Source organism: Anolis carolinensis, unplaced genomic scaffold, assembly GCF_035594765.1.
Source record: "Anolis carolinensis isolate JA03-04 unplaced genomic scaffold, rAnoCar3.1.pri scaffold_8, whole genome shotgun sequence".
NCBI classification, from domain to species: domain Eukaryota; kingdom Metazoa; phylum Chordata; class Lepidosauria; order Squamata; family Dactyloidae; genus Anolis; species Anolis carolinensis.
Genome location: NW_026943819.1, coordinates 29,781,203 through 29,808,279, shown reverse-complemented (window position 1 = coordinate 29,808,279; position 27,077 = coordinate 29,781,203). Strand labels below are relative to the sequence as shown.

General features: G+C 44.2%; 1 protein-coding gene across 4 annotated transcripts in view; it reads right to left on the bottom strand.

The window, feature by feature from the left end:
- Nucleotides 1-27,077, bottom strand: part of LOC100565545 (uncharacterized) — a 64,837-nt gene that overhangs the window by 29,987 nt on the left and 7,773 nt on the right. For 3 of the 4 annotated variants that reach the window (XM_062960990.1, XM_062960989.1, XM_062960988.1), the window contains exons 2-15: nucleotides 25,207-27,077; nucleotides 22,850-22,925; nucleotides 22,273-22,711; nucleotides 20,581-20,769; nucleotides 20,385-20,465; nucleotides 19,507-19,619; nucleotides 15,457-15,515; nucleotides 15,224-15,313; nucleotides 14,366-14,409; nucleotides 13,469-13,635; nucleotides 11,714-11,784; nucleotides 11,389-11,528; nucleotides 11,109-11,253; nucleotides 10,890-11,036 (exon numbers count right to left, since the gene is read on the bottom strand). The exon at nucleotides 25,207-27,077 is cut by the window's right edge and continues 399 nt beyond it. In XM_062960990.1, coding sequence (XP_062817060.1) covers nucleotides 10,890-11,036; nucleotides 11,109-11,253; nucleotides 11,389-11,528; nucleotides 11,714-11,784; nucleotides 13,469-13,635; nucleotides 14,366-14,409; nucleotides 15,224-15,313; nucleotides 15,457-15,515; nucleotides 19,507-19,619; nucleotides 20,385-20,465; nucleotides 20,581-20,769; nucleotides 22,273-22,711; nucleotides 22,850-22,925; nucleotides 25,207-27,077 — 3,632 coding nt within the window. Of the gene's footprint in view, nucleotides 1-8,932; nucleotides 9,410-10,889; nucleotides 11,037-11,108; nucleotides 11,254-11,388; nucleotides 11,529-11,713; nucleotides 11,785-13,468; nucleotides 13,636-14,365; nucleotides 14,410-15,223; nucleotides 15,314-15,456; nucleotides 15,516-19,506; nucleotides 19,620-20,384; nucleotides 20,466-20,580; nucleotides 20,770-22,272; nucleotides 22,712-22,849; nucleotides 22,926-25,206 lie in introns of those variants that run through there. The other variant, XM_062960991.1, reaches the window with a different exon arrangement.

Sequence of the window (27,077 nt, the reverse complement as noted above, 5' to 3'; positions counted from 1 at the left end):
TCCCAGGTCAGAACCTCCATTTCTGCTCCGACTTGCTCTGAAGAGAGATTTCATGCTTGATTCACTTTGTGTCAAAGGCGAACCCAATCGGAGCCACACTCACTCCATGCGCGATGCATGAACTTGGGCAGAAGGCACAAACAAAGTCTCAAATGATAATCCTACGTAACAAAACTTGAAAGATGTTCTGTTCCTGGTTTGAAAGTCTCATTCTTCTTTAATTGTGCGGTTCTTACTTTGAAAGTGGTTGTTTTGCTCCAAAAATATTGCTTTTGTGGCCACATTGGTTGAGACTCTCTGAGATATCCAGTGAAAAACTATTGCAAAACTATTGCATGCATTTTTTTTGCCATTTCATACACTTTCCTCATGTTTTTATGATAGAACCAATTAGGAAACTTAGCATCTAAATGCCTGGTATTGAACGCTAAGCAGGGTCAGATCTGGATAGCACTTGGATGGGAGACCAACAGAGAAGACCACGTGATTTTGCTTATATTTTGATGTGAAGTTGCAGATGTATACATTTCAAAGCATGGATCTAAATATCCTAAAGCAGGCCTGGGCAAACTTCGGCCCTCCTGGTGTTTTGGACTGCAACTCCCACAATTATTTATTTATGTATTTATTTACCAAATTTATATCCCGCCCTTCTCACTCCGAAAGGGACTCAGAGCGGCTTACAAATAATATGTACATACAATAAATTATATTATTAGCATAGCACAATATTAGCATTACATTAGCATTGTCTACGGACAACGCCGGCTCTTGGGCTTAGAAATGGAGATGAGCACCAACCTCCAGAGTCGGACATGACTGGACTTAACGTCAAGGGAAACCTTTACCTTTTACTACTACTACTACTACTACTACTACTACTACTACTACTAATAATAATAATAATAATACAACCCCAGAAAATCGTACAGACAGACTACAAACAGAGGCACAACTATGTGGCCCAAATGATCCATTGGACCTTATGCCTCAAGTCCCACCTCCCAGCAGCAAAGAACTGGTGGGATCACAAACCTGCAAAAGTCTTGGAAAATGAGCACGCAAAGATACTGTGGGACTTCCGAATCCAGACTGACAAAGTTCTGGAACACAACACACCAGACATCACAGTTGTGGAAAAGAACAAGGTTTGGATCATGGATGTCGCCATCCCAGGTGACAGTCGCATTGACGAAAAACAACAGGAAAAACTCAGCCGCTCTCAGGACCTCAAGATTGAACTGCAAAGACTCTGGCAGAAACCAGTGCAGGTGGTCCCGGTGGTGATGGGCACACTGGGTGCCGTGCCAAAAGATCTCAGCCGGCATTTGGAAACAATAGACATTGACAAAACTACGATCTGCCAACTGCAAAAGGCCACCCGACTGGGATCTGCAGCATCATCCGAAAATACATCACACAGTCCTAGACACTTGGGAAGTGTTCGACTTGGGATTTTGTGATATGAAATCCAGCATATCTATCTTGTTTGCTGTGTCATAATAAAATAATAATAATAATAATAATAATAATAATAATAATAATAATAATAATAATAATACATCACACAGTCCTAGACACTTGGGAAGTGTTCGACTTGTGATTTTGTGATATGAAATCCAGCATATCTATCTTGTTTGCTGTGTCATAATAAAATAATAATAATAATAATAATAATAATAATAATAATAATAATAATAATACATCACACAGTCCTAGACACTTGGGAAGTGTTCGACTTGGGATTTTGTGATATGAAATCCAGCATATCTATCTTGTTTGCTGTGTCATAATAAAATAATAATAATAATAATAATAATAATAATAATAATAATAATACATCACACAGTCCTAGACACTTGGGAAGTGTTCGACTTGTGATTTTGTGATATGAAATCCAGCATATCTATCTTGTTTGCTGTGTCATAATAAAATAATAATAATAATAATAATAATAATAATAATAATAATAATACATCACACAGTCCTAGACACTTGGGAAGTGTTCGACTTGGGATTTTGTGATATGAAATCCAGCATATCTATCTTGTTTGCTGTGTCATAATAAAATAATAATAATAATAATAATAATAATAATAATAATAATAATACATCACACAGTCCTAGACACTTGGGAAGTGTTCGACTTGGGATTTTGTGATATGAAATCCAGCATATCTATCTTGTTTGCTGTGTCATAATAAAATAATAATAATAATAATAATAATAATAATAATAATAATAATACATCACACAGTCCTAGACACTTGGGAAGTGTTCGACTTGTGATTTTGTGAAACGAAATCCAGCATATCTATCTTGTTTGCTGTGTCATACAATAATAATAATAATAATAATAATAATAATAATAATAATAATAATAATAATACATCACACAGTCCTAGACACTTGGGAAGTGTTCGACTTGTGATTTTGTGATACGAAATCCAGCATATCTATCTTGTTTGCTGTGTCATACAATAATAATAATAATAATAATAATAATAATAATAATAATAATAATACATCACACAGTCCTAGACACTTGGGAAGTGTTCGACTTGTGATTTTGTGAAACGAAATCCAGCATATCTATCTTGTTTGCTGTGTCATACAATAATAATAATAATAATAATAATAATAATAATAATAATAATAATAATAATAATACATCACACAGTCCTAGACACTTGGGAAGTGTTCGACTTGTGATTTTGTGATACGAAATCCAGCATATCTATCTTGTTTGCTGTGTCATACAATAATAATAATAATAATAATAATAATAATAATAATAATAATAATAATAATAATAAGTTTATTTGTGTCCCGCCACCATCTCCCCCATCATCAATAAACAATAACATGCACCAATTGTAATATTTGCACATTAACCAAAAAGGAAAAAAACACACTTATTAAAAACATAGAATTTAAAAAACAGTGAGGTTGTAATAGTAGATTAGCAAAGTGTACTTTATAAGTTGTAAACTCAAATCATCCTGCGTATCAGGTATTTACATTACGATTTATAACAGTAGCCAAATTACAGTTAATGAAGTAGCAACAAAAATAATTTTATGTTTGGGGGTCACCACAACATGAGGAACCATATTAAGGAGTCGTGACATTAAGAAGGCTGAGAAGCACAGGTAACTTTCAGGTGTGCCGTAACCTCGAGCCATTTTAGCCGCGGATTGACCAAAGGTGGGACTTTCCAGCCTCTGCCCTGGCAGTGGCACCTTTCAAAAGAAATCCTGTTATTACAGTCCTATTAATTAGTCGAAATCTGACCCCGTCCGTTGCTGTGGGAACCCACGGCAGACAAAGGCAGCCAGGGTGCCGGGTTCGGATCCGCCAAGTCGGAGCTTGCTGCGGCGGCATTATTCCCATTCCTGGGCAGGGCCGCCTTGTGTGTACAGCCGAGGCTTTTAAGGCCCCTTTGAATCCCTTCTCAAAGCCAAACAATGGCCCCGGGTGGAACCCCAGCGGCTCAGGTGTCCCTCCTCCCATCAGCATTATCATCCTCGTCATTATCCTCTAATCTCATCTCAGGGCGTTGCTCCGTTTCTTGGCATTTTTTGGAAAGAGGAGCCAATGGAAGCAAGGCTTGGCGGGCAAGGCCTGCATCACGCTTATCCCTGTTGGGATTCATCCTGGACTATTCAAGTCTAAATGTAGTCAGATAGATGATAGAGTTAGACTGAGGGAATCCTTTCCCTGTTTCCAAAGCATGCCTACATAGGATTTACTATTGTTTCCTCCTTCATGTCCTGTTTAGGGCAACCCACCCCTTTGATGCTTTAGAAATGTGATCTCTCCTAGGGCTTTGACGTAACTTCCCCAATTTGGCTTTTGGAATGTTTATGGCCCTAGAGAAGAAGCGACCCATGAGGCTTGGTAGCCATTCCTTTTTCCTGCTTTGTTCCAAAGAGAGGACGCACTTTGTCCACTCTACTAGTCAAGATGTAGCTATCTATACCTTTGTTATTTTGATCCGTCTATGTGTATTAGAACAGGATAGATTAGCTAGTTAGGTCCAAACCTTTTCTATCCATCAGTGGATTTCTTTTTACCTCAATAAATGCTTTTAAACTTTAAAGCTAACTTTGCATCCCTTTGCCTTCCTGAAGACACAGAGGCCTTCCGAAACTCACACTGTGCGTAAGTCTCACTGCTGCAATTTACTCTGCTATTTTTAATGGGAATTTACCTCATAAAGGGGGTGATTAGAGCTTAACGGCTCTTCAATTCCCAACAAACCCCCCCCCCCCCCCCACTGCTTCCATGGCCTTGGTTTGGAAATACGTTTCAATGGATTTTGACTGTAAAGTTTTAATACTGTTTTGTTTCATGTGGAGCCCCCCGTGGCGCAGCGGGTTAAACCACTGAGCTGCTGAACTTGTTGGCGGTTTGAATCCGGGGAGCAGAGTGAGCTCTCGCTGTTAGCCCCAGCTTTGGCCAATCTAGCAGTTCGTAAACATGCAAATGTGAGTAGATCGATAGGTACTGCTCCAGCAGGAAGGTAACGGTGCTCCATGCAGTCATGCCTATGGCCACATGACCTGGAGGTGTCTACGGACAACGCCGGCTCTTGGGCTTAGAAAGGGAGATGAGCATCAACCCCCAGAGTTGGATACAACCAGACTTCATGTCAGGGGAAAACCTTTACCTTTACTAACCTATATTTCATTGGGTTGCTGTGAGTTTTCTGGCCTGTCTAGCCATGTTCCAGAAGCATTCTCTCCTGACGTTTCACCCACATCTATGGCAGGCATCCTCAGGGGTTGTGAGGTCTCTTGGAAACTAGAACAGTGGTGTATATATTTCTGACCTTTGGGTTGCTTTGAGTTTTCCAGGCTGTCTGGCCATGTTCCAGAAGCATTCTCTCCTGACGTTTCACCCACATCTATGGCAGGCATCCTCAGAGGTGGTGAGGTCTGTTGGAAACTAGGCAAGCGGGATACACACACACACACACACACACACACATACACACACACAGTAGAGTCTCACTTATCCAACATAAACAGGCCGACAGTACGTTGGATAAGCGAAAATGTTGGATAATAAGGAGGGATTAAGGAAAAGCCTTTTGAACATCAAATTACGTTATGATTTTACAAATTAAGCACCAAAACATCATGCTTTACAACAAATGGACAGAAAAAGTAGCTCAATACAGTAATTACTACGTAATAATTACTGTATTTACGAATTTAGCACCAAAACTTCGCAATATATTGAAAAATTGACTACAAAAACATTGACTACTAAAAGGCAAACTGTTTGTTAGCTGATGTAGTTGGTTGTTTGTGAATCCAATGTAGTTGCATATAGTCTGTATGTCTAATGTTGTTTGTGTAAAAGTTCTACGATACCTTTCATAGTGAAATTGCAATAACAAGAAGCTATACTTTAAAGTTATTGAAAAGTTATTCATCACGTGTGTATTGTCTGCCCTCTTGTGGCAAACCTTCAGGGACGTGATCCGCTCTGAGACGAACACAGAGCACAGACTTTTTAAGACTTTCGGACTCCCCCGATCGCAGTCTTGTAAACACTTGCCTGCTGTTATTGTACGAGAGATGTTGTGACCGGATGGCATAGAGAATCATCTCAAACATATCTGGAACTGACTGATAAGTTGTGTACCTATGTATGCTGAACACATGAAGGTTGTGAGTAAACCAAATATGTTATTTATTTATTTTTACCAAAGTCTGCTTTATTTTGTCTCTTCAGTGCATAATATAAAACAAGTTGCTTTATATTTATATTTAGGGCACTGAAAAACACTTCTGAAGAGCTGCTGTTTTTATACACTGGCATAGTCCTGACAGATCAGAGACAGCAGGTTGTTCAGTCTAACAACTGAAACCATTATTTCTGGTTGTATGCCACAAGAGAAGATTCCACTTCCAAAGGGTTTTGAGTACATATATTTTTGGTCACTGAAAAACACTTCTGGAGAACTGCTATTTTTTATGCACTGGGATAGTCTCTGTTTCCTGACAGATCAGAGACAGCAGGTTGTTCAGTCTAACAACTGAAACCATTATAGCCAGTTGTATACTACAAGAGAAGATTCCACTTCCAAAGGGTTTTGAGTACATATATTTTTGGGCACTGAAAAACACTTCTGAAGACCTGCTATTTTTTATGCACTGGGATAGTGTCGGTTTCATGAGAGATCAGAGACAGCAGGTTGTTCAGTCTAACAACTGAAACCATTATAGCCAGTTGTATACTACAAGAGAAGATTCCACTTCCAAAGGGTTTTGAGTACATATATTTTTGGGCACTGAAAAACACTTCTGAAGACCTGCTATTTTTTATGCACTGGGATAGTGTCGGTTTCATGAGAGATCAGAGACAGCAGGTTGTTCAGTCTAACAACTGAAACCATTATAGCCAGTTGTATACTACAAGAGAAGATTCCACTTCCAAAGGGTTTTGAGTACATATATTTTTGGGCACTGAAAAACACTTCTGAAGACCTGCTATTTTTTATGCACTGGGATAGTGTCGGTTTCATGAGAGATCAGAGACAGCAGGTTGTTCAGTCTAACAACTGAAACCATTATAGCCAGTTGTATGCCACAAGAGAAGATTCCACTTCCAAAGGGTTTTGGGCTCTTCTCTGAAAGGTCATGCTTTTCTAAAAAAAGTTATCATCTCCAAAAGATGTTTCCCCCCAAAAGGTTATGAATGCCATTTTCCAAAATGGTAGTGCCTTGTGCTGCTGGACTGCTGATCTGAAGGTTGGCAATTTGAATCGCGGGACGGGGTGAGCTCCCGCTGTTAGCCCCAGCTCCTGACAACCTAGCAGTTCAGAAACATGCAAATGTGAGGAGATCAATAGGTACTGCTTCGGCAGGAAAAGGGAAAAGATGCTTCACGCAACCAGAAGGTGCCTACGGACACAGGAAACAGAGAAAGAGCACCCTCCCCAGAGCGGTCTTACTCATGCCTTACTCAAGGCTCCACTTGACTTTTTGCAAACTCATCCTGCAAAGCTGCAAAGTGTAAGTTGAGAGAGGGATTAGGGCGAAAGCCGTTGGCAAAAGGAAATGGGAGGAAAGGTGATGCGGTTTGGCTTCGAAGCTGCTTCTTCAAAATCCAACCATGTTGTAGGCTCGGCTTCAGAGAGAGGAAGGAGCTTCTCTGGAAAGACACGCCGCATATGGCCATCTGTCAGGAGTGCTTTGATTGTGCCCTCACTCCCAACTCCGTGATGTTTTGAGTGGAGGGAGGGAGTGTTGGTTGGGAGCAAGGAACATGATTACTAAGTGTGTTGGAACTCAGTGACAGACCCAGTTTTTTAGACTCTGAACGCGCCAATCTGCATATTTATAAGTGTATTTTTATGAATGTCTAATGTAATTACAGTAGAGTCTCACTTATCCAACGTTCTGGATTATCCAACGCATTTTTGTAGTCAAGATTTTCAATACAGTAGAGTCTCACTTATCCAACACTCGCTTATCCAACGTTCTGGATTATCCAACGCATTTTTGTAGTCAATGTTTTCAATACATCGTGATATTTTGGTGCTAAATTCGTAAATACAGTAATTACTACATAGCATTAATGTGTAATGAACTGCTTTTTCTGTCAAATTTGTTGTATAACATGATGTTTTGGTGCTTAATTTGTAAAATCATAACCTAATTTAATGTTTAATAGGCTTTTCCTTAATCCCTCCTTATTATCCAACATATTCACTTATCCAATGTTCTGCCGGCCCGTTTACGTTGGATAAGCGAGACTCTACTGTACTTATGTTTTGTTCTTTTGCATTGTTGTGTCCTGACATCGAATTCTGCCAGTTTTGTAAGCCGCCCTGAGTCCCTTCGGGCGAGAAGGGCGGGATAGGAATGATAAATAAATAAAACAGATTTTGTAGAGCTGACGCACTCAAGGAGAACATGATCTTTCAGGTTTAAATAGCAATAAAATCCACACGTACATGGCCATACAGCCCGGAAAACATACAAAAACCCTGTGATCCCGGTCATGAAAGCCTTCGAGAACAAATGGCAAAATTAAAGGTATGGAGTAGTGTAATGAAGTATGAATTTTTGGTTTACAGATGTTATGTTTAATTGTGTGTTTGTGTTTTAAAAGGGTAAGTATTACAGTTATTGCATCTCAGCACTCTTAGGCTGGTTGCCATGGAGAAGTAGGTGGAGCCAACTGCTGTTTTGTTGAAAAAGTGCAGAGTTAAAAAAAAAGGGTTTCAGTCTGTGCTCTGATGAGGCACAGGGAAGATTGATCCTAGGTTGAGGGGATCAGAGAGACTCAATTGTTCATTTTTGAGTCAGTTTAAAGTGAGTTTGGTGACTTATTTAATGTAGTCTGTGTCCTGGTAAGGAACAGAGAATCTGTGATCGTATATCACAGGGTGACTGAGGTTTAAAAGTAGCAGAGGAAGAAGTTCTAACTACTTTAAGTAAAAAAAATGACACTTTAGGGAGTTTGTCTTACCTCATTACCTCATTCTAGTATTGTAACTGTTAATACAAGTGTCTCTAAGTGAGAAACATCTTTTGTAACTACTAAGCTCTGTGCCTGAATAAACTTGTTATTGTTCCTCCAACATCTAAGCCTCTGTTGCGTTACCATCTAAAGTGAATAAGAAGAAAGAAAGGGATTTTTTTTTTAAAAAGGTCTCCTCTCGGAGTCTTTTGGTGGTTGCATCTTTGCAAATTGGTGGCAGTGGTGGGATAAAAAGATGAAAGAGCCTTAGTTGCTCGTAGTTCTTTGCAAATTGGTGGCAGTCGTTATAAATAATTCTTTACAAGTAGCAACGAAAATAATGTGATGGTTGGGGGTCAGCACAACATGAGGAACTGGATTAAGGGGTCGCGGCATTTGGGAGGTTGATAAGATCCGCCCTCGGTGCCTGTTTGGAATGAGCTTTCAGAGATCCAGTCCAACCTGTTTATTGCACAAAGATCCCAGTGCGATGATGGCCCTTCCCAAAGTCAAAACAAACATCCGGAGGGCCGGGCCCTTTCCCTGAGACTGGGGGGGGGGGGGGCTTGAAGGGGACCCCAGGGAGGTCAGGAGGTCAAAGAGGGCGGGGGGCTTGCAGTCAGAGAAAGAGTTTGTTCCTCCGCGGGATGAGGATCTTGCGGACGGTGCGGCGCTCGGAGATGTTGCGCTTGACCTTCACGGCGGTGGTGCCGGTGCGCCCGCCTGTGGCCGCGGGGGGTCCCTCCACGTTGAGGGAGGGGCTGGAGTGGGACTTCTGCAGGCGGGGCACGCCCCCCTCCTCCTCCTCCTCCTCCTCCCCCTCGGGACCCCCTTCCAGGCCGGCCTCCAGGTCCTGGGGGTCTCCGGAGGGCGGGGGGCGGCTGAGCCGGGCACCCAGGAGCCGCATGTAGGTCTCGTAGCGCCGCTTCTGCGCAAGACAAGAAGACGTGGGCATCGGCCCCAAAAAGTAGGATTAGCACTTCCCAATATGAGAAAAAAATATTACGAAGCAAGTACAGTAGAGTCTCACTTATCCAACCTTCACTTATCCGCCATTCTGTATTATCCAACACAGTCTGCTTTTTGGCAGTCAATGTTTTTGTAGTAAATGCTTTCAATACATAATGTTATCGTGTACTGAACTGCTTTTTTCTTGATTTGTTCTAAAACATGATGTTTTGGTGCTTCATTTGTGAAATCATAACCTAATTTGATGTTTAATAGGCTTTTCCTTAATCCCTCCTTATTATCCAAGATATTCACTTATCCAACGTTCTGCCAGCCTGTTTATGTTGGATAAGTGAGGCTCTACTGTAGTTATAGAAGGGATGATTAATAAGGAGGATCTAGAATGCTTAAAAGTGGATTCGCCACCTTCTTCAAGCCTCCTAGACGAGTTCAGATTGCTTACTATATTGTGTATGTGTATATTAGTCTGCAGTTTTCCTTAACGTTATATTTTTTGGAGGAGCTGCAGAACACATAACCAGAACTTAAAAGAGTTTGGGCCAGGCTGTGGCACAGCTGGTTAGTAGCCAGCAGCAATAAATTACTACTGACCGAGAGGTCATGGGTTCGAAGCCCAGGTTGGGGTTAAGCTCCTGACTGTTAATAGCCTATCTTGCTGCCCACCTAAGCAGCTCGAAAACAATTGTGTCGGTGAGTAGAGAATTCTAGGTACTGCTTAATGTGGGGAGGCTAATTTAACTTAATTTACGACACCATAAAACTGCCAGCATTGTGCAACGAGCAATGAGGAAGTACTACCATCAAAAAGGACTCAGTGTCACAGTGGACGATGAAGTGGCAGCTCCCCCTGTAGCCGGAATCGAGCATAACCTCATGAAGCCGGAAGCTGGAAAATGTTAAATGTTAAATTTCCAACTGCTTAGGTAAACAGTGAGCTGGGCTTGACAGACGGGTGCTCACCCCGACCGGGCTTCGAACTGGCCACCTTTCGGTTGGTAGATCTTATTACTGTTGGTGATTTACCAACTGTGCTACAGCCCAGCCCTCAATGCACTCATGAAACGAAATAAAGTAAACTTTGGTAAAAATAGCTTATTTGGTTTACTCACGACTTTCATGTGTTTAGCATACACAGGGACACAACTTATCAGTCAGTTACAGATATGTTTGAGATAGTTTCTGTTCCATCCGGGCACAATATCTCAAACAATAAACAGCAGGCAAGTGTTTGCAAGTCTGCGATCTGAGCAGTCCCAAAGACTTGTCTCAGAGCGGATCGCATGGTCTGAAGCCCCGCCCACCATTTCCCAGGAAAAACATAGAGCAGGGAAAGAAAGCTGCATACCAGAATATATATACAATAAGCAACAGAAGTATAAAGAAATGACCAGAGGAGCCTTGAAGAAGGTTGTAATTTCCAAGAGTTTTGGGGGTCCTACCTCATAGAGCAGGTACTCCTTCCTGAGCAGGTACTCCTCCAAGTGCCGCCCGCGGCTGCGCTTCTCCGCCGGGAGGTTTCGCTGCAGCTCCTGAAGGAGGAGGCCGGCCCGCTCCGCGCAGCCCCCGTGCGCCTGGTACTGCTCCTCCTGATCCACAAAACAAGGGGTCAGAACTGCCGGGACCCCAAGGATGCCCCCCCCCAGCTTGCGGGGTCTCACCAGGGGGCTCTTGCAGGGCGCGGTGGGCAGGACGGGCCGGATGAACCTCCGCTGGGAGCCCACGGCCTCCGGGAAGGGCGGCGAGGAGAAGGCGGCCGACACCAGGTTGAGCCGCGAGACCCACGAGCCCATCTCCTCCGCAGTCCTGGGGAGAGGCATCCCATCAATGGCTAGGCGTGTCAGTGCTGACACGCGTGTTGTAGGTTGGCCATCACTGGGGTAGGGCAAACAAAGGTAGGGCACTGGGACCCCCTCCCCCCCCCCCCCAAATAGGACTTACTGGGCCTGGAAGAGGAAGATGCGCCAGTCGGCGGTCTGCAAGCGGAAGACGTGGGGCCGCTTGGTGTACCTGCTGGCCCGCTCCGCCAGCGCATGATGCACCCCGATGGGCTCCTCCGAGGCCTCTGCGCAGCTCTCGTCCTGGAGGAAAGAGGCGCACTGAACGGGTGCAGGCAGCAAGGGGCCAGACTGTACGCAAGAGGGGCCACCAGGACCTCCATTGAACACGGAAAGAAGTGGGAGGAGCCTCTGTAAATCACCCTCCCCATTCGCAAGATTTTTGAGGACCCCCCCCCCCCCCCCGCCCACACACACACATTTATTACCTTGAAGAAGTAGAGCACGGTCCCCTTCAGGACAGTGTGGAAGCTCTTCCAGCCCCTCTTGCCCCACGGCGCTGCCAAGGAATAGAAGAGAATGGCTTTATGGTCATTGTACACCGCACAACAAAACTGCCCGTATTGACTCGCATCTTGTGCGCCACCAAATCTAAAGCACACCTCAATTTCCAAAACTCTGAAACCATAAAAAGTATTTGCTGCCAATTATCATGCACAGCGGGAAAGAGTGCTCTCTTTGGCCCCAAAAGGTGGGCAATGCATGGCGGTGGTTGCTTGCTTAATAATAATAATAATAATAATTAAAAAATTCTCAAAAGTGAGCTCAATGGAGGCCACACCTTCAAGGCCATAAACACCTGGGCCATACCTGTCATAAGATATACTGCTGGCATTATAAATTGGACACAGGTGGAACTGGACAATTTGGACAGAAAAACAAGAAAACTCATGACCATTAATCACTCACTGCACCCTCGCAGTGATGTTGACCGGCTATATCTGCCTAGAAGATCAGGGGGCAGAGGACTCTTACAAGTAAAACAAGCAGTCAAAGAGGAAGAAGAACATGCCCTGGCAGAATATGGAAAGGAAAGTGAAGAACCTGCTTTGATTGAAGTCAAAAATCAGAAACTCCTCAAAGCACAGCAGACAAAAAACCAGTACAAGAAAACCGCACTACAAACTAGAGCTGACAGCTGGCACAACAAAACATTGCATGGGAAGTTCCTTGACAAAATTGAAGAAAAAGCTGATAAGGAGAAGACCTGGCTCTGGCTCACGAATGGGACCCTGAAGAAGGAGAAACAAGGCCTGATCCTTGCAGCCCAGGAGCAAGACATCAGGACAAAGGCCATTAATAATAATAATAATAATAATAATAATAATAATAATAATAGAAGACCTGGCTCTGGCTCACGAATGGGACCCTGAAGAAGGAGACAGAAGGCCTGATCCTTGCAGCCCAGGAGCAAGACATCAGGACAAAGGCCATTAATAATAATAATAATAAGAAGAAGAATAATAGAAGACCTGGCTCTGGCTCACGAATGGGACCCTGAAGAAGGAGACAGAAGGCCTGATCCTTGCAGCCCAGGAGCAAGCCATCAAGACAAAGGCAATTAAGGCCAAGATCAAAAAATCAGCTGATGACCCAAAATGCAGACTGTGCAAGGAAACCGACGAAACCATGGATCATATCCTCAGGTGCTGTAAGAAAATCGCACAGACAGACTACAAACAGAGGCACAACTATGTGGCCCAAATGATCCATTGGAACTTATGCCTCAAGTACCACCTCCCAGCAGCAAAGAACTGGTGGGATCACAAACCTGCAAAAGTCTTGGAAAATGAGCACGCAAAGATACTGTGGGACTTCCGAATCCAGACTGACAAAGTCTGGAACACAACACACCAGACATCACAGTTGTGGAAAAGAAAAAGGTTTGGATCATTGATGTTGCCATCCCAGGTGACAGTCGCATTGACGAAAAACAACAGGAAAAACTCAGCCGCTCTCAGGACCTCAAGATTGAACTTCAAAGACTCTGGCAGAAACCAGTGCAGGTGGTCCCGGTGGTGATGGGCACACTGGGTGCCGTGCCAAGAGATCTCAGCCGGCATTTGGAAACAATAGACATTGACAAAATTATGATCTGTCAACTGCAAAAGGGCACCCTACTGGGATCTGCGCGCATCATCCGAAAATACATCACACATTCCCCTCCCTGTAGCCACACTCACTCTTCTTCCCGTCGGCCTCGGCGTGCATCTTGCGGAAGAGGGGCCCCTGGCGGTAGGTCCGGGCCTCGGGGTCGTGCATCAGGGTGAGGAAGGGGTTGCTCTTCTTCTGGCTGGAGAGCGAGGGGGGCGGGGGCCCATTGGGGGGACCCTTTTCCTCCTCTTCATCCCTGCAAAGGCGATATCCGACACGTCATCGTAATTATGTGCAATTATTACTATAAGAAAATGTAACACCATTTCGTTACTCCCGTTATAGAAACAACTATGAGATATTAGGGGTGTGCAATTTTTCGTTAGTCCTCGTAAGTCGGAGCACAATGGTTAAATTCCCACTTACGAGGCGATATCCGGCATGTCATCGTAATTATGTGCAATTATTACTATAAGAAAAGTAACACAATTTCATTACTCCCGTTATAGAAACGACTATGAGATATTAGAGGTGTGCAATTTTTTAGTTAGTCCTCGTAAATCGGAGCACATTTGTTAAATTCACACTTACGAGGCGATATCCGACACATCATCGTAATTATGTGCAATTATTACTATAAGAAAACGTAACACCATTTCGTTACTCCTGTTATAGTAACGACTATGAGATATTAGGGGTGTGCAATTTTTCATTAGTCCTCTTAAGTCGGAGCACATTCGTTAAAGTCACACATAGGAGGCGATATCCGACACGTCGTCGCAATTATGAGCAATTGCTATAACGAACGTAATGCAATTTTGTTACTCCCATTACAGTAACAAAATTTTCACTAACTATTCTTTAGAAACAAAACACCAGCCTCCCCCAATTTTGTCATAACTTTCGATACTAATTTTTTTAATCGGACAGACCAGCGGTGCCCCCACACGAGGAAGGAAGCCCTTCCTTCAATATAAGTGACTCACGCAGCCCATTCCAGCTTCTCCTGGCGGATGGAGTGATACAGGCCCTGAGGAGAGAGGAAAAGAGATAGTTAATAGAGGGTGAGAGAGGGGAGCCTTCCCAGCAGCACCCCCTATCATGCCCCCCAGAAGATCACAGAAGGATGTTGGGAGTCACTCTATGCTCAGTCTGCTTCTAGGACTCAGAGCACAATCGGCCACAAAACAGGCCCAGAGGCATTATGTAGAATCGTAGAATAACCGAGTTGGAAGAGACCACATGGACCATCTAGTCCAACCCCCAGCCATGCAGGAAAAGCACGATCAAAGCACCCCAACTGTCACACCTCAGGCTAGCTTTACCTTGCTAAAGACACCAGGCTACACCCAGTATGTACTCTTTTGTAGTTTATTAGGAAATAGGGAAAAGATAGTCTGCTGAGAGGGAAATCTTCGTCAAAGCAATTTCCTTGCTTGAATCAAGAACCAAATCTGCTTTTCTGTATTATCTTGTAGCTTGGATGTTTCCTCGATTCTGGGACTTTGGCTTCGTTTGAAAGGACCTTGTTTCAGCCTCCCTGCTCCCTGCTCCTCATCTCCCACAGCAGGAACACTCTGCACCTGAATCCCATAATTCCCATCAGAGTCATCCTGAAACTCATCCTGAACCTGAATCACATCATCTGGAACCTGCATCCCAGAATCCTCATCAGAGTCACACAAAGGCTGAGTCACAACACCAATCAAATGTCCTGCTTTAGATCATTGGAAACCTTGACAACTTCCTCTCTCTCGTTCACAGCCATTGTGTGCCACTCCAAAAGTATGGAGGGCCTGAAGGGTGACCCAATGCCTCTCACTCCTCCATGAGAGCCTTGTTACCTTCAGCAGCTCCTTGGGGAAGTTCTGTCCGTCATTCAGGCCGTCCAGGTTGGCCACGAAGGCCTGGCAGGACATGCTCTTGCCCACCTTCTGCTCCCTCGCCGGCCAGGAAGGGGAGGAGGGGGGAGAAATTGGTGGGGAGGGGAGAGAACGAAATGGACACGTGGTCAGGCTCAGTGTTATGTGTCACTCAAGACACAAAAGGGAGCCTCCCGCTCCTGCTCCTGCCTTACCTGCCCATGGAGGTCGGTGTTGAGGAGCATGATGGCGCAGGTGAGGGTATGCACAGCATCTGTGGGAAACAAAGGGAAGAAGATTAAAACTAGATAAGAGAGGACGAAGGAAGAGAATAGATGAGGCAAAGTTCACTGAACTTTGGGCATTCTTGTAGTTCAGCCTGAGCCTGAGATTGGGCCCGTTCAGCCAGTATTGTATATACTCGAGTATAAGCCGACCTGAATATAAGCCGAGGCACCTAATTTTACCAAAAAACCTGGGAAAACATTGACTCCAGTATAAGCCAAGATACCAATAAAATTACATTAATTGAGGCATCAGTAGGTTAAATGTTTTTGAGTATTTACATAAAGCTCAAATTTAAGATAAGACTCTCTGACTCTGATCAAATCATTATTCTCATCTTCTTCAGTGTCAATGCCCTTATGTATCCTTTTAATAATAAATACAGGAAAATAGTACATGTAGTAATAAATAGAGTAAAAGAATAAATGCAATAATATTAAGATCAGAGTGAAATAATAAATGCAATAATAATAATAATAAACATAGGAAAATAATACAAGTAATAATAAATAGAGTAAAATAATAAACGCAATAATAATAAGATCAGAGTGAAATAATAAATGTAATAATAATAATAATAATAATAATAATAATAATAATAATAAAATGCGTTGGATAATCCAGAACGTTGGATAAGCGAGTGTTGGATAAGAGAGACTCTACTGTACATTTATTATTTTACTCTATTTATTATTTTACTGCATTTTTTATTATTGTTACATTTATTATTTCATTCTATTATTATTAAAATGATAAGTGAGACTCTACTGTATTTACATAAAGCTCAAATTTAAGATAAGACTGTCCACCTCTGATCAAATCATTATTCTCATTTTCTTCAATGTCAATGTGCTTATGCATCCTTTTAATAATAATAGAGTAAATAATACATGTAATAATAACAATAATAAATGCAGGAAAATAATACAAGTAATAATAATAGATTACAATAATACATGTAATAATAGAGCAAAATAATAAATGCAATAATAATAATATCAGAATGAAATAATAAATGTATTATTATTATTATTATTATTATTAATAATAATAATAATAATAATAGAGTAAAATAAATGTAATAGTAGCAACAATAATAGAGAAAAAAATAAATGTAATAATGCCAATAATAATAGAGAAAAATAATAATAAAAATAATAAAATAATAATAAATGTACCCTATATTCTTGAGTATAAGCTGACCCAAATATAACCCAACCAGGACCCTCACCCGAGTATAATCTCAGTCTTAAAAAAAGGGCTGAAAAACTAGGCTTATATTCGAGTATATACAGTAATTGTCCCTGTGCCTACTTTGCCAGAGGACTCTGGTTTTGGGCCTGAAATACAACCTGAAATGCAACCAGTTTTGCCAGAGTCTGTTTCAGTGGATTCTGGGACCAGAGATGAAATGGTTGCAAGCAGGCATTCTGAACCGCATCCTTCCCCGCTGTCAAGGTCAGTTCAACAGCTGCCAGATGGGCATTCCAGTTTGGAGGAGAATGATGTATTTGACAGAAGGGAAGCGTTCACTCACAGAAGAAGGGAGCGTGAATGTTTACGAAGGAGTAAGCGACTGCTTTTGAATCACACGAATGAGTAGTTTTCCCATGGAAGGAAGACCTTGGGTTTTCCTTAAAAGCCTGGTCCTTTCTCTGCATGGCAGAGGTGTCAACTTTGCAATTCAAGAGAGAAAGATCTTGGCTTCGTGTTCTTGTTTGCCTTACAGCCATGAATTTTGCCTTACAGTCGGACTGATTTATTTATTATTATTTCCGACATTTCTACCCTGCCCTTCTCCACGAGGGGACTCAGGGCGGCTTACACAACTGGCAGGATCACTACCAGTATATCATCTATATATATAAAAGAGTGATGGCATCAGGGCAGCGGACAAAACAACAAAACTACAGGCCCCCCAACCTCGAAATTTGACAACACAACCCATCATTCACGGCTCTAGGTTGATATAACAAAAAGAAAAGAAAAATAAAGTCCTAATTACAGGGAGAGGAATAATAGTTTTTATCCAATTGCTGCCAGTTAGAAGGCTAAGCTCCGCCCACTTGGTCTCCTAGCAACCTCCTCAGCCCAGGAGACAGGCACAGTTAGGCCTCACTTAGGCCTCTTCCACAGATTATCAGATTTTAACTGGATTATATGGAAGTGTAGACTCAAGGCCCTTCCACACAGCTATATAACTCATATTATCTGCTTTGAACTGGATTATCTTGACTACACACTGCCATATAATCCACTTCAGTGTGCATACTAAACATAAAGACAACCATACAACAGACATTCAATGCCACCACTACCTCAACAATTTCTCACCAACACCATCAGACAACACCACAGCAACGCGTGGCCGGGCACAGCCAGTAATACAATAAAATAATAAATTTACGGCTACAGCACGAGGATTTTGAATGACCGGATTTTTATATTTTTATATTGGTTTAGTTGTTATAATTGGATTTTCATTGCTAAGTTTTAATTATGTGTAGGCATCGAAGTGTTGCCAATTGTGTTGCCAAAGTCCCTTCGGGTGAGAAGGGCGAGATGTAAATGTTGGAAAAAAATGCAAGTTTCTGCCTTGTTCGGCCTTTGAATCCAGTCGAATACTCCTGTGACTTTGCCGTGTGGATTTCCAATACCTTGGATTATATTGGAGTTTGATCCTGCATTCTAGTCTTGCTTCCTGTGGTTTCCAGGTTGTTTCATGCCTTGGAATTGAATCCTGTTTGGACTATTCATGATCCTGCTCGTGGGACTAAGTTTGAGTTCTAGTTTGGACTATAACCTTTGAGTGACTTTCTTGGACGCTTGCTTAAAGACTTTCAAAAGTACACTGCTCTTGTGGATTTAACCCCTATTATTGACTCTGAACTTATTTGCTTGTGCTTGCTTATAATCTTCAATAAACACCTTGATTGCTTATATTCTGGGCTCCAGTGTGGTTTCAAGGAGCCTATGCAGCCAAAGAAATTAAATCAAATGTATAAGAATACTAAAAAAAAATTGTTGGAAATGCGAGGAACAAGAGGGAAGTTATTTCCATATGTGGTGGACATGTAAAGAAACAAAAAAAATACTGGGAGAAGGTCCATAAAATCTGTCAACAAATACTTAAAATAAATTTTCCTAGAAAAGCTGAGTACTATCTACTAGGTATAACTGACCGGGATTTACATTTAGATACTAATGATGACATCCTATTTACATATTTAACCACAGCCGCTAGAATTAGCTTCGCTAAAAGATGGAAGCAAAGAGAAATACCGAATATGGAAGAATGGCTACAGAAAGTGAGAGAGATAAAGGACATGGATAAACTAACTTTTTTACTAAAGAAAAATACAGGGACTCCGATAAGATATACAGACTGGACTAAAGTAGACGAATTTGAAAGCAAAAGAAGTTGAAGGACACTAGTTAAAGAATAGAAGAACAATTTTTTTGTTTTTCTTTTTTTGGGGCATTTTTCTTCGAAAGCTTTATGTAAAGCAAAGAATCACTGACCAAGCCAATATAAAGGGCAACACCCTTTTGTAAGGGTTAGTCCTTACCACTACAGAAAAAGAGACGGATTCAATTTTTTTTCCTTGTTATTTTTCTTTTTGGATCAATGTCTTGTGTTTATACAGAATGGGAAACGCAAAGGTGAAGATGGAAGTCATTTTTATTATTTATTATTTTTATTTTTATAATCTTATTTTTTTAATTCTTTTTTAAATGTATTCTTCATCTTCTTTTCTTTTTTTTTCTTCACTTTCTGTCAAAAAATCATTGTTCTCACTCTTTCGTTGTTATCTATTTATTCTATATACCAATAAAAATTTATATATAAACAAAAAAGGAGCCTATGCAGCCTAGGGGTGCAAGAGGCATGCTCAAAGGCTTTGACTCTACCTTAATTCAATGCAGCACTCTCCACCCAGCGGGGTGACTTGATCAATTCAGCCTGTTCCACCCCTTACCTGGGCTGAGGAAGGCCTCCGGGTTGCAGCGGTGGAAGCGCTGGGCGAAATGGTGGAGGATCCGCTCGCGCTCCTGGGTCTCCCCGGTGAGCACAAAGGCCTTCAGGAAGGACCTGGTCAAGGACGGAGGGACAGAGGAGACCGTGAAGGAGCAAGAACCTCCCCCCATTTTACTCATTTATTTTTATTAGATTACTAGCCTGCACCAGGATGTAAAATGGGTCACAGGGTTTCTGTGTGCCCAGTTTGGACCAGGTCTGTCATTTGTGGCGGTCGCAGTGGCCTGTGGAAGTGGCCGCCAATCAGAAAGCTGCCTTTCCTGAAATGTAATCCCTCCTTATTATCCAACATATAATCCCTCCTTATTATCCAACATATTCACTTATCCAACATTCTGCCGGCCCGTTTATGTTGGATAAGTGAGACTCTACTGTATATACCGCCCTATCTCCCGGATGGGACTCAGGGCGGTTTACAGTCATAAAAGCAACACAAACATTACATAACAACATAATGCACATTATTAAACAAAGTAAAATAATACAATTATAACAATAAATCACACTTACATGACCAGATCAAGGGGACGGGAACCATAAACCCAATATATTAAAATGTATCATTTTAGGCTAGGGAAATCTTGTGCAATATATTCAGGCTCAGAAATTGGCAGTAGTCCAATGTAATTACTCAAAAACCTGCCGACACCACCAGGTCTTCAGTTCCTTATGGAAATTGGATAATGTAGGGGATGGCCTGATCTCTTTTGGCAATGCATTCCAAAATTCAGTTCCTTAAATTCAAAGTTTAAGGAACTGAATCAGAGAGACCTGACAGCCCCCCCCCCCCAATTCCCTGTGCTAGGGGCCCCTCCCTACCTGAGGGCCTGGTCCAGCGTCTTGCCTTGGAAGTCGAAGAAGGAGAGGTAGGCTTCGGCCACCGTCCGGCTGAACTCATTGCTGTGGGGAAGCGCAAGTGGGGTGCTCAGGGGGGGCTCCTTGGGGAGGAAGGTGGGGAGTGGGGGTAGGGGTAGGGGTAGGGGAGGGGGCCCACCCGCCGTTGCCCCGTCCGTACTTCTTCCGGAGGAAGGAGGCCACCTGGGACTTCTTGAGGCCGTCTAAGCGATAGAGGCGAGTGGCCAAGCGCAAGGCCGCTGACCGGTCTCCTGAAGCACCGTTGGCCAAAAGCGGCATCTCGTTCTGGGGGGGCTCCTTGGGGTCCGGGTCCATGGGGGTGGGGTCTGCGAGGGGGACCTGGAGACAGCTGCAGGGCGAGAGACAGAGGCTTAGAGAAGCTGTCCTGCCGGGTCCACCAGTGGCCTGTCCTTGAGCAGAAGATGTGGTCAGCTGGCACCTGGAGGCAGACCCCTCCTCTCCCTCCGGCCCCCCATCTGAACCCAGAACCATTTGCTGTTGGAAATAGCAACTTCCCGAGCCTCTCGCTATTTATTTGTTAATGTATATATTTGCTGACCTGTATTCTATGTGTCTGTTGATTTGTCACTTTGGTGTGGGAGGGACTATAGAAATGTGACTGTACTGAGCATGTTCAGACTCAGGACTCCATTTTGTATTCTCTGTGTAATTATGGACTTCAATGTGTTAGGTTTACTTTACACCTCAGTGGAGGTGGATGCATGTTGCTGTTTGGGACTTCAGTAGAGAAGGAGCCCCGGTGGCAAAGTGCATTAAAGCACTGAGCTGGAGACCAAAAGGTCCCAGGTTCAAACCCCGGGAGCGGCGTGAGCGCCCACTGTTAGCTCCAGCTTCAGCTAACCTAGCAGTTCGAAAACTGTGAGTAGATCAATAGGTACTGCTCTGGAGGGAAGGTAACGGTGCTCCATGCAGTCATGCCCATGGCCACATGACCTTGGAGGTGTCTACGGACAATGCCAGCTCTTCGGCTTAGAAATGGAGATAAGCACCAACCCCCAGCGTGTGAGTAGATAAATAGGTACTGCTCCGGTGGAAAGGTAACGGTGCTCCATGCAGTCATGCTGGCCACATGACCTTGGAGATGTCTATGGACAATGCCGGCTCTTCGGCTTAGAAATGGAGATGGGCACCAACCCCCAGCGTGTGAGTAGATAAACAGGTACTGCTCCGGTGGAAAGGTAACGGTGCTCCATGCAGTCATGCTGGCCACATGACCTTGGAGATGTCTATGGACAATGCCGGCTCTTCGGCTTAGAAATGGAGATGGGCACCAACCCCCAGCGTGTGAGTAGATAAACAGGTACTGCTCCGGTGGAAAGGTAACGGTGCTCCATGCAGTCATGCTGGTCACATGACCTTGGAGATGTCTACGGACAATGCCGGCTCTTCGGCTTAGAAATGGAGATGGGCACCAACCCCAGAGTCAGACATGACTGGACGTAATGTCAGGGGAAACCTTTACCTTTATCAAGTGGGAAATAAGGTACCACTTATAAAGTGGGGAGGCAAATTTAACTAATTTACGAGGTTGGAATGAGGAAGTGCCGTCACAGTGGACGATGAAGCAGCTGCTCCCCCCTGTGGCTGGAATTGAACATGCCCTCAGGAGAAGGTTAAATTGCCTCTGCGTCTGTCTCTGTCTCAGTTCTATGTGTATATGGGCATTGAATATTTGCCCTATATGTATATAGTGTGATCCGCCCTGAGCCTTTCCTCCTCCGGCTGCCTCTCGCTCAGCCTCAAACCACTGCAGGAGGATGTTGTGGGCGGCTGATTGACAGGCGGAAGGGGGAGGGGGGCCCACAGGGGATCCTCCATAGGGCAGACTTACTTCTGGGGGGCTGCTGTCTCCCCCACGTCCTCCTCCTCCTCCTCCTCTTCTGCCGGCCCCTCGGTGGGCAGCTTGTCCAAAGGCCCCGGCAACTTCCTCAATGGGCTGCGGAGCGGGACCGGGTGCGGATCCTGCGCAGAGCCTTCCTCCCGCAGACAGGAAGCTCCCCGGGGCCCCTCTGCCCATGCGCAGGAGGCCGGCGGGTGGCTCCGGAAGGAGGCCCGTGGAGGAGGCTCCTTGAGTCGTTGGGGCTCCTGGAGTCGGGGGGCCAAGGGCAGCGGTGGGGGGCGGGGAGGGGTCTCTTTGGGGGACGGAAATGTGGGTCGGGGTCTCTCCCCCAGGGGACGGCACTCGGGGGTCTCCTCCAGCATCAGCAGCGATGAGACCAAGGAAGAGCTGCAAGCGGAGAAGAGGAGGCCTTGGCCGGCTGGGTGGGCGTCTGGGGAAAGAGAGGGGGGCCGGTGTGAGACCACCTCTTCTGGGGTTGGGAGGGGGGTCTGCATCTGCTTCATCTGCTCCCCACAGTGGACCCCAGTGGTCAAGGGGTCCATGAACATCCCTCGGAGGCGGAACTCACCTGTGGCCGGACCTTCGGAAACACCTCCGGAGAGACCGCCATCCGGCTGGGGAGGGAGACCCTGTGGGGCTTGCGTCTGCAGAGAGGCAAAGTCACAGGTCAGTGGCATCTACGGCAGCCCTGAAGCTCCCCATTCCTTAAGGTCCGGGCTTTAGAACCACTAGGGTTAGGGTTAGGGTGGCTGCGGCCAAGAGCAGCAATAGATCTCTACCAACTGAAAGATTGCAGTTCCAGCCCAGGTCGGAGTGAGCACCCGACTTTCAGCCCAGCTCACTGTCCAGCTAAGCAGTTCAAAAACAGCTTTGAGCTGTGAGTAGAGAAATTAGGCACCACTTAAGCAGGGAAGGAGCCCCGGTGGCGAAGTGTGTTAAAGCGCTGAGCTGCTGAACTTGCAGACCGAAAGGTCCCAGGTTCAAATCCCAGGAGCGGCTTGAGCACCTGCTGTTAGCTCCAGCTTCTGCCAACCTACCCTGTTTCCCCTAAAATATACAATAAAATACTAACAATAATATCATATAATAATATTAATTATATGTTATATATTACATATAAAATTACAGTATAGTGGTATAGTTCAATATAGTATAATACTAATATTGTGCTACCCTGTTTCCCTGAAAATAAGACATCCCCAGAAAATAAGACCTAGTAGAGGTTTTGCTGAATTGCTAAATATAAGGCCTCCCCCGAAAGTAAGACCTAGCAAAGTTTTTGTTTGGAAGCAAGCAGGATCGGTAAATGTACATACCATAGATTGTTGTACACGGAAATAAAGGTCGTAACAAGAAATAATAATAATAATAATAATAATAATAATATAACTTTATTCTTGTATCCTACCTTAATCTCCCAGAAGGGACTCAGGGCAGCTTACACAGGGACAAGCCCAACAACAACATAAATTTACATACGAACAGAAATTTAAAACAGTAATTTAAAAACAGTATAGCAATAAAATATAATATAGAAATTCTTGAAAGGATTCACAGTTTGGTTATGCTGGTTTGTGATGACAACTATTGTACAGTAGATAATTTTTAAATAATTCGACCATAAATTGAATTCTTCTTTGTGGAAAAATAAGACATCCCCTGAAAATAAGACCTAGCACCTCTTTGGGAGCAAAAATTAATATAAGACACTGTCTTATTTTCGGGGAAACAGGGTAGCAGTTCGAAAACATGCAAATGTGAGTAGATCAATAGGTACTGCTCCGGCGGGAAGGTAACGGCACTCCATGCAGTCATGCCATTGGCCACATGACCTTGGAGGTGTCTACGAACAACGCCGGCTCTTCGGCTTTGAAATGGAGATGAGCACCAACCCCCAGAGTCGGTCACGACTGGACTTAATGTCAGGAGAAAACCTTTACCTTTTTTACCTTATTATTATTATTAATATATTATTTCACTCTGATATTATTATTATTATTATTATTATTATTTTATTATGACACAGCAAACAAGATAGATATGCTGGATTTCATATTACAGTAGAGTCTCACTTATCCAACCTAAACGGGCCGGCAGAAGCTTGGATAAGCGAATATCTTGGATAATAAGGAGGGATTACGGAAAAGCCTATTAAACATCAAATTAGGTTATGATTTTACAAATTAAGCACCAAAACATCACGTTATACAACAAATTTGACAGAAAAGGTAGTTCAATACGCAGTAATGTTATGTTTTAATTACTGTATTTATGAATTTAGCACCAAAATATCACGATATATTGAAAACACTGACTACAAAAATGGCTTGGATAATCCAGAGGCTTGGATAAGCGAGGCTTGGATAAGTGAGACTCTACTGTATTATTATTATTATTATTATTATTATTATTATTATTATTATTATTATTATTATTGCATTTATTATTTTACCCTATTTATCATTACATGTATTATTTTCCTGTAGTTATTATTATTATTATTACATGTATTATTTTACTCTATTATTATTAAAAGGATACATAAGCACATTTACATTGAAGAAGATGAGAAAACTGATTGGATCAGAGTTGCACAGTCTTATCTTAAATTTGAGCTTCAAAAACATTGAACCTACCAATGCCTCAATTAATGTAAATTTTTGGTATCTATTTTTATTTCTGAAATTTACCACCCTTGGCTTATACTGGAGTCAATGTTTTTCCAGTTTTTTTGTGGTAAAATTAGGTGCCTCGGCTTATACTCGGGTCGGCTTATACTCGAGAATATACAGTAAATAAAATAAATTGTGTGACGTGTGCTGTGTAAAGCATTTCATCACACAACGTTGTACAATGTACAATGACAACAAAGCTATTCTATTCATCCAACGCCACATCCGGAAGCAGCCCCGGAAGCTTCCTTACCTTGTTGCCTTCCTCTTCCTTCTCTTCTTTCCGGGCGAGGTCCAGCTCTTCCTCTTCTTCTCCTTCTTCGGTGATGACCAGCGGAGGAAGGGGGTGGCATTGGGGCAGACTGGTCAAGATGGGGCTGGGGTCACTGGTGGCGGTGTCCGGAGGGTGCTTTGTCCAGCGAAGCAGGATCTCTTTGGGGTCAAGAGGAGGAGAGGCCACTTTCTGGGACTCCGGAGCTGGATCTTCAAAGCCGACTTGGTCACTTGTGTTGGTGTCCGGAGAGTGCCTTGTCCAGCCAAGAAGGATCTCTTTGCGGCCGGGAGAAGAGTCCACTTCCTGGGACTCTGGAGCTGAGTCTTCAAAGCCAACGGGGTCACTCGCGTTGGTGTCCGGAGTTTGCCTTGTCCAGCCAAGAAGGATCTCTCTGCGGCCGGGAGGAGAAGAGGCCACTTCCCGGGACCTTGAAGCTGGATCTTCAAAGCCGACTTGGTCACTTGTGTTGGTGTCCGGAGAGTGCCTTGTCCAGCCAAGAAGGATCTCTTTGCGGCCGGGAGAAGAGTCCACTTCCTGGGACTCTGGAGCTGAGTCTTCAAAGCCAACGGGGTCACTCGCGTTGGTGTCCGGAGTTTGCCTTGTCCAGCCAAGAAGGATCTCTCTGCGGCCGGGAGGAGAAGAGGCCACTTCCCGGGACCTTGAAGCTGGATCTTCAAAGCCGACTTGGTCACTTGTGTTGGTGTCCGGAGAGTGCCTTGTCCAGCCAAGAAGGATCTCTTTGCGGCCGGGAGAAGAGTCCACTTCCTGGGACTCTGGAGTTTGCCTTGTCCAGCCAGAAAGGTTCTCTTTGCGGCCGGGAGGAGAAGAGTCCACTTCCTGGGACTCCAGAGCTGAGTCTTCAAAGCCGACTTGGTCACTCGTATTGGTGTCCAGAAGGTGCCTTGTCCAGTGGAGCAGGATCTCTTTGCGGCCGCGAGGAGAGGCCACTTCCCGGAACTCTGGAGCTGGGTCTTCAAAGCCAACAGGGTCACTCATGTTGGTGTCCAGAGTTTGCCTTGTCCAGCCAAGAAGGTTCTCTCTGCGGCCGCGAGGAGAGGCCACTTCCCGGGACTCCGGAGCTGTGTCTTTGAAGCCGACTTGGTCACTCGTTTTGGTGTCCAGAGTTTGCCTTGTCCAGCCAAGAAGGATCTCTTTGCGGCTGGGAGAAGAGTCCACTTCCCAGGACTCCGGAGCTGTGTCTTCAAAGCTGACGGGGTCACACGTGTTGGTGTCCGGAGAGTGCCTTGTCCAGCGGAGCAGCATCTCTTTGCAGCCGGGAGGAGAGGCCACTTCTCGGGACTCTGAAGCCGGATCTTCAAAGCCGATGGGGTCACTCGTGTTGGTGTCCGGAGTTTGCCTTGTCCAGCGGAGCAGGGTCTCTTTGTGGCCGGGAGGAGAAGAGTCCACTTCCCAGAACTCCGGAGCTGTGTCTTCAAAGCCAACTTCGTCATTCGTGTTGGTGTCCAGAGTTTGCCTTGTCCAGCCAAGAAGGTTCTCTCTGAGGCCGCGAGGAGAGGCCACTTCCCGGGACTCCGCAGCTGTGTCTTCAAAGCCGACTTGGTCACTTGTTTTGGTGTCCGGAGTTTGCCTTGTCCAGCCAAGAAGGATCTCTTTGCGGCCGGGAGGAGAGGTCACTTCCTGGGACTCTGAAGCTGGATCTTCAAAGCCAACGGGGACTTTTGTGGGTACGGGGCTCTCCTGGAAGAGAGGGTTGTCGTAGAACAAGCACTCCATCTCCTCCTCCTCTTCCTCTTCTGGCATTCCTTCCTCTTCTTCATCCTCCTCTTCCTCGCTGTCAGTGGTCAAGCGCAAAGGCTCCTGCGAGGGTCTCGTGGGGCTCACGGCCTGCC